General features: G+C 29.4%; 1 protein-coding gene across 1 annotated transcript; it reads right to left on the bottom strand.

Annotated features, from left to right (window-relative positions):
• Positions 1 to 5,457: 5,457 nt before the first annotated feature.
• Positions 5,458 to 8,808, bottom strand: LOC107619341 (Protein kinase superfamily protein). The gene is made up of 5 exons (XM_016321600.3): positions 8,245 to 8,808; positions 7,805 to 7,940; positions 7,281 to 7,417; positions 7,051 to 7,174; positions 5,458 to 6,686 (listed from the first exon to the last, which is right to left on the bottom strand). The coding sequence occupies exons 1-5, from the start codon at positions 8,650 to 8,652 to the stop codon at positions 6,049 to 6,051; spliced, it is 1,443 nt and encodes a 480-aa protein (XP_016177086.1). The 5' UTR covers positions 8,653 to 8,808; the 3' UTR covers positions 5,458 to 6,048.
• Positions 8,809 to 13,519: the final 4,711 nt, after the last annotated feature.

Here is a 13,519-nt window from a genome sequence, read left to right on the forward strand (position 1 = left end):
CCTCGTGGGATCGACCCTCACTCACCTGAGGTATTACTTGGACAACCCGGTATACTTGTCGGTCTATCTGTGCAAAACGTGCGGAGCCAGTTTCATGCACCAGCAAGCAAGAAAAGCACTAGAAGTAAGGAGGAAGAGAGGAGAATTTGGAGGAGAGTTAGCAAAGATCAATGAGGAAGAAGAGGCATAAGAAGAAGAATCAAATAGAGAGCTCCCTAGACAAAAAATTACCAATTGAAGCTATGCATTGCATGTGGGAGCCCATGCATGCAACGTGAAAAACAAAATAGAAGTCAATTGGTGCCAAATCAAGCCATGCGTTGTATGTGGGGCTTGGTGCGTTACACTTGAGCTCTTTTGACCTCTTTATACTCCAACGAGTATAACTTGAGCTAGAAAAGTCCAAATAATTCTGTTTTAGTGGCGTTAGAAAGCTGACATCCAGAGCTTTCCAATGATATATAATTGTCTATAGTGGACATGCGTCTAAGACAGCCATATTCAAGCCACAAAAAGCACTCCATGGCTACCATGAATTCATGCGTGTAATGCAGGAATTAAACTATGTTTGACCTCTTCGCACTCCAACGAGTATAAATTGAGCTAGAGAAGTTTAAATGAATTGGTTTCAGCAGAATTAGAAAGCTGACATCCAGAACTTTCCAAAAATATGTAATAGTCTATAGTGGACATACGTCTAAGGCAACCATACTCAAGCCACAAAATGCACTCGATAGCTGCCAAGAACCATGTGTTGCACGTGGAATTTGGTGTATGCAACGTGAAGAAGCAAATAGAGACCAATTGTGCCTTATTTAGCCTGCATACAACGTGGGGCTTGGTGAGTGCAACGTGAAGATCAAATCGATGCCAATTATGCCAAGGAGGGTCATGCTTGCAACGTGGAGGATAATGCATTGCACTTGGGGATCTAAACAGAGGCCAATTGCTCAAAGAAAAGGCCATGCGTTGTACTTGGGAGGCTATGCATACAACGCACCAAATGGGCCACTCCCAGGGCCTTTAATTATTCACTAATCCTTCATTAATTCTTTAATTTTTCAAGCACTTAATTGGATGATCTAAAATTAAATTTCAAGTCCATGATTTTAACAAAGCAAGGCACCAAATTTTGAATTTTAAATACAAGGAAGATCACTAATTAATTAAGAGTTGTTAGAAAAAATTTGATTTCATTAGATTAGATTTTGTTTTGATTTAGTTTGAGTTTCATTTCTAGGTTTAGTTTTAGGTTTTAATAAGTCCTAGGACTTTGCCCACAGATCAGACAATACACCACACTTTACAGTTTTGCTTTTATTCCACCATGAGTAGCTAATCTCTTTTGTTAAGATTGGGAGCTCTGTTCATCTTTTTATGGATTATTAATCTAAGTGTTCTACTTTATTTGAGATTTATACTTTGATCTATTTCATGAGTGAGTTTTCGTTTTTCATCCCTAAAGATTTAGAATTGTTGAAAAATATTTTAACTCTATTTTAAATTCTAAATATTATTTTGGAAAAAGTAATATTTGAATTAGCTTGAAAACTCCTTCTCACTACTTTTTTATTTAACTAGGAATAGTGTTTCAAAGAGTGTGCGACACATATTGATTTTTAATTGCTCTAATTTAAATAAGTGACATAAAATTCAAATTAAAAAAATTTTGAAAATCATTCTTTTTTTATTGTTGACGCAGTTGTGGTGCGTGTTTTTTAGTTTTTGTGCTTTTATTTTGGTTGTTTATCTCTTTTTTGAATGTGTTATTTTTGTTGATTCTGTTGTACCTAATTTCTTTTCTAGGAGTTAGTGAGTTGTTAGTCATCGGAAAAAAAATTACATGATGTACTTTTTTATCATTGAACTAGTTGAATAGTATTGAATTATGAAAAGGTAAAATAAAAAAAATAAAAAAAAGATGATAATTATAAAGAAGAGTAGAAGAAGAAATTTTGACTTGTGCTTATTATTAAAAAAATAATACCAAAATTTTTTAATCCTACAGTATTTTCTTTTTTATTAACCTTTGTTTTAACATGTATGTGATATATATTCAACGTATCACTTCAAAGTTACAGAGGGTAGACTGGCGTGAATCTTTTTTTATTGTTGATGACAATGCCAGAAATAACAATGGGATAAGTGTTTATTTCTTTATTATTCTTGGTTTGTTTTTTTTTGTTTTTTATTGGTTCTCTTTGCTTCACTTGATGTGTTGAGCTTCCTTGTTTAAAAAAAAAAATCATATATTAACCATTATTTTGTAAATGTACGTATAGATAGACATCAATATATCAACACATATAAAAAAAAATTAATTGACACTAAATTTTTTTAATTATGATATAAAAAATTTTTAATCGTATCATTTCTAATTAAATGATATATTTTAATTATTAAACTAGTTGGATAGTATTAAATTATAAAAAGATAAAATAAAAAATGAAAAAAAAATCATAAAGAAGCGTGGAAGAAAAAGTTTTGAATTATAAAAAATTTATAAAAAAAGAATACCAAAATTTTTTAATGGTTAATTATTTTCCTTTTTATTAACCTTTGTTTTAACATGTGATATATACGTTCATATATTGACCATTATTTTGTAAATGTATAGATAGAGATACATCAACACATAAAAATAAATATCACTAATAAGAACTGATTTCCTTTTTCGTTATAGTCTGATCTAGATCAAAATGATGGGAAAGACGGCTTAAAATATGCCACAAATTTATTAATTATGCGAGCCAATATTTAGATACTTTGCATAGGATTTTGATTAGCATTAGTCTTCGTTTTGATTTTTGACATGTCACCAGAAGACAGCTATAGATTCTAAATTTGTGATTTAAGCATTACGACAAGTAATTTTCATTATCCCCACTAATGCCTTGGTTGGGGGTTGGTGAAGGAAGATGATATGTGTGTATTTTCTCAAGTATAGTTGAATTGGAATGACACTATATATTCTTGCCTTATTTTTCTTCTAGTTTTAGAACTTTCCACTGGCTAACCTAATTGCAATTATTAAAGGATAAACACATATTTACTCACTAATTAATTATGGTTGAATCAAATAAGAAAAGAAAATTGATGACGAATAGTCGAATACAAATAAAACCGACGTCATTTCCTTTCACATCTTTCGTTCCCCAAACATTTTTTAGAGGGAATTATCAAGATATATATATAAAATATAAATAGAAAGAACACCATGATATATATTTTCTTTTTCTCTTGTAATTAGTATTTTCGGTTTTGAAAAATTCAATAAAAATTGCATCTTTTGTAAGAGTTATTTAAATTTATTCTGGATTTTTTTATCCTCCTAGAATTCTGTATTAGTTTTGTATTATCTTATATATGAGGACTGAATTTTCTTATATGTCATTTTAGAAGAATTTAATTTTAATGCGTTGCTAATATAAAACAATTATTTTACACTTATATCTAATTATATAATGTAGCATCAGTAAAAATAACTATTTTTTATCTTGATTATATAAATAGTCATTCAAAATAATAGATGCGATTAGACGATTATATAAAATATTTTACAATATCAATATATTAAAATTAAATTTTATTATAGTAACATAAAGTTTCCTATCAAAGTTATATATATTATTTTGATATATTATTGACAAAATTACTCATCAAAGAACAAAATTTTAAATCTTAAAAAATATTATCCACAAAAAATGTTATTAACAAAATTATTCATTTTTTCAATACATCTATAGTCAAGATATTTTTGTTACACCAAATTTCTTTTACTTTTCTAGATAATTTTATTAGCGACACAATCATTAAAAAAAATTATATTTCATTCTATTTTTGTTTTTTTTTGTTTTTGTTAGGTATTGATGTTTGAATGACTAACAATAAGAAGTTTCAATCCCCTAAAGTCCTAAACTAAAAAAATAAATCCTCCTACAAAAAGAAAGGGACAAAAAATCACAATCGCGTCCCTCTGATTCGTTTTCTATATACAATCTAACAAAAGAAAAAATTATTAGATTATATCAATTTGCAAACAAACATCAACGACGCCTGAAATTGGTCATTCATGGTTACGTTTTCATCATCACCCACCTCTTTTTTGGACAAATTTTTGTAAGGAAAAAATTTTAAATGGCTCTAATAATTATTTTAAAAGACAACAAGATTCTCAACAAAAAAAATATTCTTTTTGCTTTTTTATGTTATTTTTATGAAATTGATTAGTCATTCTGTTAATATTTTCTCTTTGTATTAATAGAATAAGTCTATATAACATGTTAAATTGTTGATTTATTTATTAACAACCAATTAATTTAACAAATTCTTTTTTATTGAGAATTTTGTTGTCTTTTAAGGATAATTGTGAAAGTCGTTTAGTTTTTATTTATTTTTATTATCTTTTTTAAATATATTAGATAAATTAGTTAAATTTATTGTGTAAAACTAAGAAATATTAATTATTTTTAAATTATTTTTATTTATAAAAATTAAATGGATGATATATTAATGATTAACGTGTCACATAAATATATTTTGAAGAGAAATCATTGACAGATGGACTAATCAATCTCATAAAATTTAATATAAAAAATCAAAAAAAATATTTTTTTTTGTTCGAATACCTCATAATTCTTCAAAAAAAATTATCAAAGCCGAATTGGTATTCACTCAATTTTTTTTCCTTTGTCATAATTTTTAATTTCTATATATATTTCCTTTATTGTATATGTCACACGGAAAATGAGTGTGGTTAACATTGGTAGAAAATACAAAACCATTAGCGAATTATATAGAATCCATTTCTGCCTCAAATTAAAAAAATATATATATATCCAATTCGTCAATAGGCTGAAGAAGTCAATGAATAATTTGGCCAATATCAACCTCATTAACAAATTAAAAATAATATTCTTGAGCGTTTGTGACTTTGTAAGGTAAGAACATAGGAAAAATACTAAAATAGTTTATTGCTTCCTACGCAAGACTCCATGAGAAAGGCAACATTTGTCAACAACAAAGTGGAAAAATCCAAAAAAAAAAAAATACAATACATTCAAAAAGAAAAAAAAAAAAAAAAGAAGAGAAGAGAAAAATCTATTTGCTTAATTAGCTTCAATTCCCACATAAGTCTTAATAATGGGAAAGCGCAGTAGCGCACATTTGTCACAATAAAATTAACTAAATATAAAAAATATTAAAAAGTCATTAAAATTTATTATTTTTTATCATTAGTTAGTTATTAATATTTAAAAATATAGAATAAAATATATTATTAAGTTATTAAACTAAAAAAATTAATTTAATAACTAAATAATAAAAAAAATAATAAATTATGATAGACTTAATATTTCTCATTAAATATTTCGAAAAAACTTAAAGAAATGCTTCACAACTTATACCATATTCCTTAACATTATACAACACACAATATGTAAATGTGGAAATATCTTCGTTTAAGATGATATATTTAATTATCATCATTCACTCGTTTATAATATCCAAAAAAAAAAAAAAAGCAAAATATACATGGTTATTAAGAAACTACGCTGTCCCACACCACTTACTATCACACCAAATTTGGTGTACAACAGTACAAGTAACATTAAGTCCAAAAAAATCATGTTGGAATTTCAGAAGATCAAACAATCAAAATCAAGCCCCAAGATAAAAAAGAAAAGCTAAATAAATCTATGAAGCTACATAATGTACACTATAACTTCCTTTGTGTTCCCCTATACTCTGTTTTTCATTCTTTCTTTTTTGTTTTTCACTCCACTACCTTTTAGCTAAGATTACATGCAACATGCATAATTAATTAATGTTTATAGATTATTAACGGACTATTCACGTAAAGTTATCTTTATATAAAAATAATAATTATTAGTAAAAATTCAGGTGGAGTCAACTTTACGTAAAATTGATAATTGATAGTTATTAAATAATTTAACTAAATTTTTATCTAATAACTTCTAATTATCAATTTTACGTGAAGTTAATTGCACCTAAATTTTCACCTTAAAATAATTTGATGTGAGGAGGTGACTAAATTGGCAATATGGGGCGATTTCCATCACAATTATGTGTCTCTGGTCCTTGTTTGGGAAAGTATGGACTGGTAGCAAGAGTCTTATACAGAGCAGTGTCAGAGTAAACAGCACGAGACCTGATTGGCTTAACTCTACACCTACGGCTACGACTTTTTCGCTCCTTCTTTAAATTATTGCGACCCTTCTCCTTCTCCTTTTTCTCTCCCTTTATTTCCTCTTCAACTTTACCTTCTTCTTTAATATTGCTGTTGTCATAACAAGAACAATCGGTTACAACAACCACTTCAGTGGGGGCCACATAAACAAAATGACCAATTGGGATATCGTTAAGTTCCAAGAGAGGCTCCAAGGTCTTAACCACGGTTCGCATTGAAGGCCTATTCTTTGCGTGGTGGCTTAGGCATTGGTAAGCCAAAGATGCTAACTTTCTTGCACCTTGTGTGGAGTACTGACCCTCAAGTCTTGGGTCCATTATTCTCTCAAGTTTAAGAGAATCCTTTAGCATTGGCCTTGCCCACTCTACTAAATCTTGCTCTCTGCTTGGCCGTTTCTTGTCCACTGATTTTCTTCCCGTTAGTAGCTCTAACAGAACAACTCCATAGCTATACACGTCGCTCATAGTTGTCAAATGACCTAATTAAGAGTAATTATAGTTACAGGAATACTTGATTATGTAATGTACAGAGAATCACAAGCTAATCAAATGATTAAAAGTATTTACGAATTCAAAAAATGAATTCAATTTTCATACACTATTAATTGCGTATTATTCTAGAAAACACAAACTTCTTAAGGGAGTATAGAAAAATTATGCCATTTAAGTTATAATTTATTGACTAATTTTTTTTTTAATATTTGTTATAGACACAAAAATAAGTCATATATATAAAATATAAAATATTTTTTAATAAATTATAATAATATCTTAATATTTTATTGATATTAAAATATAAATTATATATTTAATATTAAACAAATAAATATGACACATAAATACCTGTCATGATATACTCAGGAGCAGCATAACCGCGGGTACCCATAACACGAGTTGTAACATGTGTTTGATCTTCCCCTGGTCCATCTATTGCTAAACCGAAATCCGACAGCTTCGCATTATAGTCCTGAAAAACAAGAACTTAATTATTGTGTGTTCATTGTAATAATTAACTAAATGCATACATGAAGATTAAGTAATAAGTTATTGCTTGATGGAATGATGGAACTTACAGCGTCCAACAGAATGTTTGAGGCTTTAACATCTCTGTATATGACTGGCTTTTCTTCTTCATGAAGGAAACAAAGTCCCTTTGCAGCCCCAATTGCTATTTTGATTCTTGTTAGCCAAGGTAATGTTGCTAAATAACCTGCATTTTTTTTTCCAAAGGAAGACAACCATTTATAAAAGAAATAATTGAATAAAAAATTAAAAAAGATGAACAAAGAATTTTTTTTTTTCAAAACTGGCTTTTGTTTTTTATTTTAACCATCATTTTTCACACTCAAAAAATTATAGTTCCAATAAAATAATTAATAAACTAAAAAAAAAAAGCCTTTCGAGATCTTCCAAAAATAATGAAATTTGACAAATTTCTTCCAAATTGATCCTCTCAAAAATCACAAAAATTTGACAAACAAACTTAAATATGACCTTTCTTTTATTCAAAAGATATTTTTATCAAAACCAAAATTCAAAATTATGGCATACAATTTTCTTTTGGTAATTATGCAGAGAAAGGCATGCATGTACATGCCTTTGAAAAGCTTCTCTTCCAGATTGCCCCTCTCCATGTATTCATAGACAAGAAGCCTGTGTTCATCTTCACAGCAGTATCCAATTAAGTTCACCAGATTGCGATGCTTCAACTGCCCCAAGAAGATTACTTCAGCCTATGCACAGTAAAAAAAAAAAAAAAGAAGAAACGAAAAAGAATAGATAAGATAACACATTAATAATAATATCATCATTATATTTGAGAAACTTCTAATACAAAAATAATAAAAATTAAGATGGCTACTTCAATGTTAACCTATTCATGCGAAGATAGTATTGAAAAACATTAGATAGTTTAATATATTTGATTGAACTATTTAATGATTTACAATATCATATTCACCTAAAGATAGCTTCATAGAAATAACCATTTTTAATAATTAATACTGTGAAAATGTTAGGAAGAGAATTGATTCATACCAACCACTCTCTGTGTCCTTGTTTGCCATCCAAATTGAGGGCCTTAACAGCAACAACCTGAGGCACAAGCCTGGGCTTAAATTTCTCATCAATGAAGCCTTTATAAACCTTTCCGAATCCACCTTCGCCGAGGAAATTGTTCTTGCTGAACCCATGTGTGATCTCTTTCAGCTCCTGGTAAGTGAAAATATGAATGTTTGATCCAATTCCTGTGAGGGAATTTGACAAATCACTCATTATAGACTGTGATGAAGAATTGCTCAGATCAGAGAGCGAGATTCTCCTAGAAAGTGTCTTTTTTGAAACTGATGATGTGTGTGTTTCGTCCAAGGAGGAATTGGAAAAGGGATTGTCTTTGAAGCAACCAACTATGAAGGATTTCCACATAACCCTTTTTTGGGAAGGCATTTTCTTTCTTCTCTTTCTTTTTTCTTTGAGTTCCCTATTATTCCAAACCAGTTTGATGTAGCTTTATCACTAGCTGCAAAAATGTGATGACAAAGCTTAGCTTTTATAGGTTGGAGAGACCAAAGCTAACAGTATTTTGGAACATTTTTTTAAGAGACTTTGAAACAAGAATTTAATTTTAAAAATGCTATTCGTACACTAAAATTAGCCACTAAAATCAGTCACTAATGTATTTATATATAAATACAGATGTAATTTAATTTATTTTCAACGTGTATTTGTATTTCAACATATATTTTATATTAATGGCTGATTTTGGTGTATACGTAATATAGCTTATTTAATTTTTATATAAGGTAATTATAAAATAATTTTATATGCATGTTCAATTAAATAACGCTTTTATTGATAGTATGAATGATCATTAAAAAAATAAATATAATTAAATAATTGTATAAAATATTTTAAATTCTTAAAATAATAATAAAAATTAAACTAAAAAATCTTATGTATTTTTGTTTTGTCATGAAAAATCTTATGTCATATAAACCAAATCTAAAATCTTATGTCATTGGCCGTATTGTGTTTTTCTTCGTTGTAGGCCTAACGGATGATAAAAGTAAACTTGGTAGCAGCCAAGTCCTGCTGCAGCTGCTGCCCTCATTTTTTTAAAATGTAAATGAATAAATAAATAAATTCAATCTACATGTCCACTTCTGTGGTTGGTTACCGTTGAATTTTTTAACTTTAACTAGAACTAATATAAACAGGATTTGCCGATTTTGTGTTTTTTATTTTATTTTATTTTATTTTTAAATTATCGGTATTTAACCCCCTATTATTAGGAATTTGAGCCATATTATTTGATATTGCCTTAGATGGATATTATATTACTCTTAACTTGTTACGTAAACATAACTAAATTCGGTCTTGTAAAATGTTTTGAAGAGATGATTATAAGCACCTTATTTTATAAATGATAAATAAGAATATAAATGTATACTTGCGTTTTTAATTTTAAAAAAATTAAGAGTATTTTTAAAATTAAAATTCTAACATAACCTTTTATATATATATATATATATATATACTTTTTTATTTATATTTATTAAAATCATTTAAAATATGAAAAGCAATTTTCAAATAATACAACAGTCACTTTTATTTTTATTTATCAAATATAACTATTATAACTTTAGAAAATTATCTTTAAAAAATAATTTTAATAAATTAGTTTTGAATGAAAAATAAAAATTTACTAAATCAGACCTAAAAATTGTTCCCGCTATTATATTGTTTAATAGAAATTAAATTATATAAAAGTTTTTTCTATATAAATAATATACTTGTCAAATGAGTCACCTTATGTGTGGATAAGTGGCCAAAGTGGGATTTTAGTTTGTCTTTGATCTTTCTCATTTTAATTATTTATTTATTTATTTTTCATTCATGCGGTAAATATAATTGACTCTAACTCCATGTGATCGATCTAAATAAGACATGTTAATTTTAATAATGAAAAAGAGTGAGATGGTCTTTATGTTTAATTTCTTCGTCAAAATGATTGGAGATATCGTGGAAACAAGTGGTTCGAAAAATGCCAAATTGCTTAGCATGCCTTTCTTCAACCTTATTTCATGGTGATGACGCTGTGCCACTCTCTTCTTTCTCCTCTTCTGCAGGCTTCTAACCTGCTCCATTTTCACACTCACACATGCAAATTAAACAAAAGTCGTTGTGGCTGCAAGAATTATTTTCTTGAAGTAAAAATAAAAGTTGAAGTAAAAAACAGAAAAAAATGTTTTGTATTTAATATATTTATAGAAGTATTTTATATTACATGTCACAAATATATAAAAAAAAATTTGTATAAAAATACAATTATAAAAAAATTATTTTACATAATATGGTATTTTAAAAGAATAAGGGGTATAATTGTCATGAAACTACTATGTCTAAAAGTTTAACTTGATAGGAGAAAGCAAAATGAATAGTTATATTTTTAATAATAATTATTTTATTATAAATATTTATTTATTGGCATAAAATAAAATAATTACATAAGTTTTAATAGAAAATATTAGCTATATATTTAATCTTTTTAATAATATTTTAATTAACAAATTTTGATAATAGTAGTTAGGATTTTATATTTTCAAACGGACATATTTTTTTTTAAAAAAAAAATATATCGACATAAATTTTTAATATTAATCTTTTTATAAAATTTTTCTATCTTCAAGAAGCAGAAGTATGCACTTATCTATTTCTTAAAAAATACCAAAAAAAAAAAAACATATTTCCGCTTCCAATTTTTTTTTTAAAAAAGAGAAAAGAATAAAAACATATAAAAAACAAGTCAGAAAATAAAATAAGTACTTATTTTTTTTAAGGAAAAAAAAAAGACTTTTATTCTAGAAGCACAAACAAAAGATGCCAGTATTCTGTGTTGACATTTTTACTTAACTAGTAGATTAATGCTGTAATAGACATTAATATGTTTATTAATTTTATATTTATGTTATATTAAAAGCAGTAAAAAAATAGAAAATTTTATTGAAAAACAAACTAAAATTCTATTCTTATCCTTTTAGTTGTAAAAAAAAAATAATTTTCTTAATATTAGTAAGGGCAAATCACATAAAAATACATTTAATTTTACATGAATCTCCTAAAAGAAAAAATATTACATAAAAATTTTATTTCTATGTAAATCGAATTCAATGAAGTCTATTTAGGGGTTTGCATGTAAATCAAATTTAATGTATTCGATTTACGTGGTTACGTAGCAAATCGAATTAATAACATTCGATTTAGGGTTTCTAGTAGTAAATCGATCTTGTTAGCTTCAATTTATATGGGAGAATGAATGGATTATGGTAAATCGAATGGACTGATTTCGATTTACTCAATAACAACTCCACCAGGTAAATTGACTCTACTAAATTCAATTTACCATTTACAATCATCCTGCATAAATCGAATTAATATAATTCGATTTAGTGTACGTGTCCAACCTATATAAATACGAGCAGAATGTTGAATCCTCATTAGAGTGGCACTCACAATGGCTATGGAGGATAGTTTCCTAGTGCTTATGCACTACAAAGGCACGATTAAGAAAAAAACGCGAGTGAGAATAAAATTTACTGATAAGGATCCGTGAGTGTCTTTATAAGACTTTCTCCGAATCTTGTTGATTTTCAGAATATCGTACTATAGAAATTGGGACTGCATGGAATGAAACGGATAAAGAAGTTATGTTATAGAATTTCGATTTGTGTTGTTCGCGATGGGGTGAAGTATGACTAGTTTGTGATAGACAGTGACGAGAATTTATAAGTTTTATTTCACTATCGTTGCCAGTTTTTCGAAGTTGGAATCCCTGAACTATTGGCCAAGCTTGTGGATGTGGTCTCTATCTCAGGAGGATCGAACCGAAATCATGAATCAGTACCAATGGCAGCAACCTCCAGCTCAACCCCTGTTGTTATGCCTTCATCTCTGCCTGTAATAGCATCTGCGAGAGATTTAATGGCATCTCCATTTTTCGCAGCTGATCTACACTGCGATGAGATTGTAGAAATAGGTGCTAACATGAATACTCCTGGTATGATCCCGGTTTCTGAGGAGGTTAGAGAACTAGATGTCATGAAAGATGTACTAGGGGATGGCGATGATGTGGAGCCCGCCATGACTGATGATGATAGCGATGATGATATAGGAAGGAGTATTTCTGTTAGGACTGGTAGAGCATCGAGCTTGAAAACTTAGTAGTACCCGGCACACTTTTTGACTCTACACTTAGATGCCATAAGATAGCAAGAGTTTTCAGATGTAGAATCCGATTTTAGAGCCAGAGATTCACAGGACACTGTAGGTCTAGCTAAGTTCCAAGTCGGTCAGCAGTTTCAGAATAAGGAGGAAGTCATCTTATGTGTGAAGACTTATAGCATTCGTCGTGGGGTTGAGTACAAAGTGTTAGAATCGGACCATGCCAAATAATACAGAAAGTGTAATAAGAAGTTCGGAAATCTATCCCTTGCCCGGAGTAAATCTATCTTGAGCCTCAACTACTGGACTCTAGGCCCTTTCTCGCTCAATGTTGGCTGATAATCAGACAATCTGACACTCAAAACATGTTATAAACAATGGCAATAGTATTTAATATATATTACTAAACATAACAACCATAAACATTAAGTACCTCATCTCCAACGACCAACGAAAGGCATCAAACCTATTGGGTCTGAAACTTGGGAACCGCCAGAAGATCCATGACTGGAGGAGTTGCAGTGGACCGGCCAATTTAACCACATTCCTATTGGCCACACGGTACAAACACCGATATAACCACGAGAGAACGACGGATCTCCAATTGTATCTGCCCATGTCCTCTAATCTCGCTACATACATTAGCCACCGAAGAGTTGCGTCGATAACAACATCATGATGTATGCTCTCACGTACCTCCTGACTGTCTCCTCGTCTGCGCCCTGAGGAAGGTCACTGAATGTCTCCTGCATCCAAGTGCACTTCATAGTAAACTTGTAGATATAGTTCGTCGGAGGCAACACACCCGATAACTCCTCGGACAAATCCCATGCAGATCAGCCACTCTCAATGTATCGCTTGAAGTCCATCAAACATCCACTGATGTACTGTCTGTTGATGGGGAGGCCTAACTGGTACGCAACATCCTGTAGCATGATCGTGCACTCTCCAAATGGCATGTAGAAGGTATGCGTCTCAAGATGCCATACTCGACAAATATACTAACCAGCGGCTCATCCAACCTAAATCAGTGATCGTTGAGCCTCGTGAGATGGGCTAAGCTGACCATCTGCAAGTATGGTATGATCCTATC

This window comes from Arachis ipaensis, chromosome B9 (genome assembly GCF_059453495.1).
Source record: "Arachis ipaensis isolate K30076 ecotype BB chromosome B9, ASM5945349v1, whole genome shotgun sequence".
NCBI classification, from domain to species: domain Eukaryota; kingdom Viridiplantae; phylum Streptophyta; class Magnoliopsida; order Fabales; family Fabaceae; genus Arachis; species Arachis ipaensis.

Bases quoted from the DNA above. Each gene is read 5' to 3' on its own strand.
- LOC107619341 (XM_016321600.3), bottom strand. From the start codon at position 8,652: ATGCCTTCCCAAAAAAGGGTTATGTGGAAATCCTTCATAGTTGGTTGC. The intron at 7,418-7,804 runs GCATGTACATGC...AAAAAAATGCAG, and splicing joins GGAAGAGAAGCTTTTCAAAG to GTTATTTAGCAACATTACCT. The intron at 6,687-7,050 runs GTATTTATGTGT...ACTCTTAATTAG, and splicing joins TCCTGAGTATATCATGACAG to GTCATTTGACAACTATGAGC.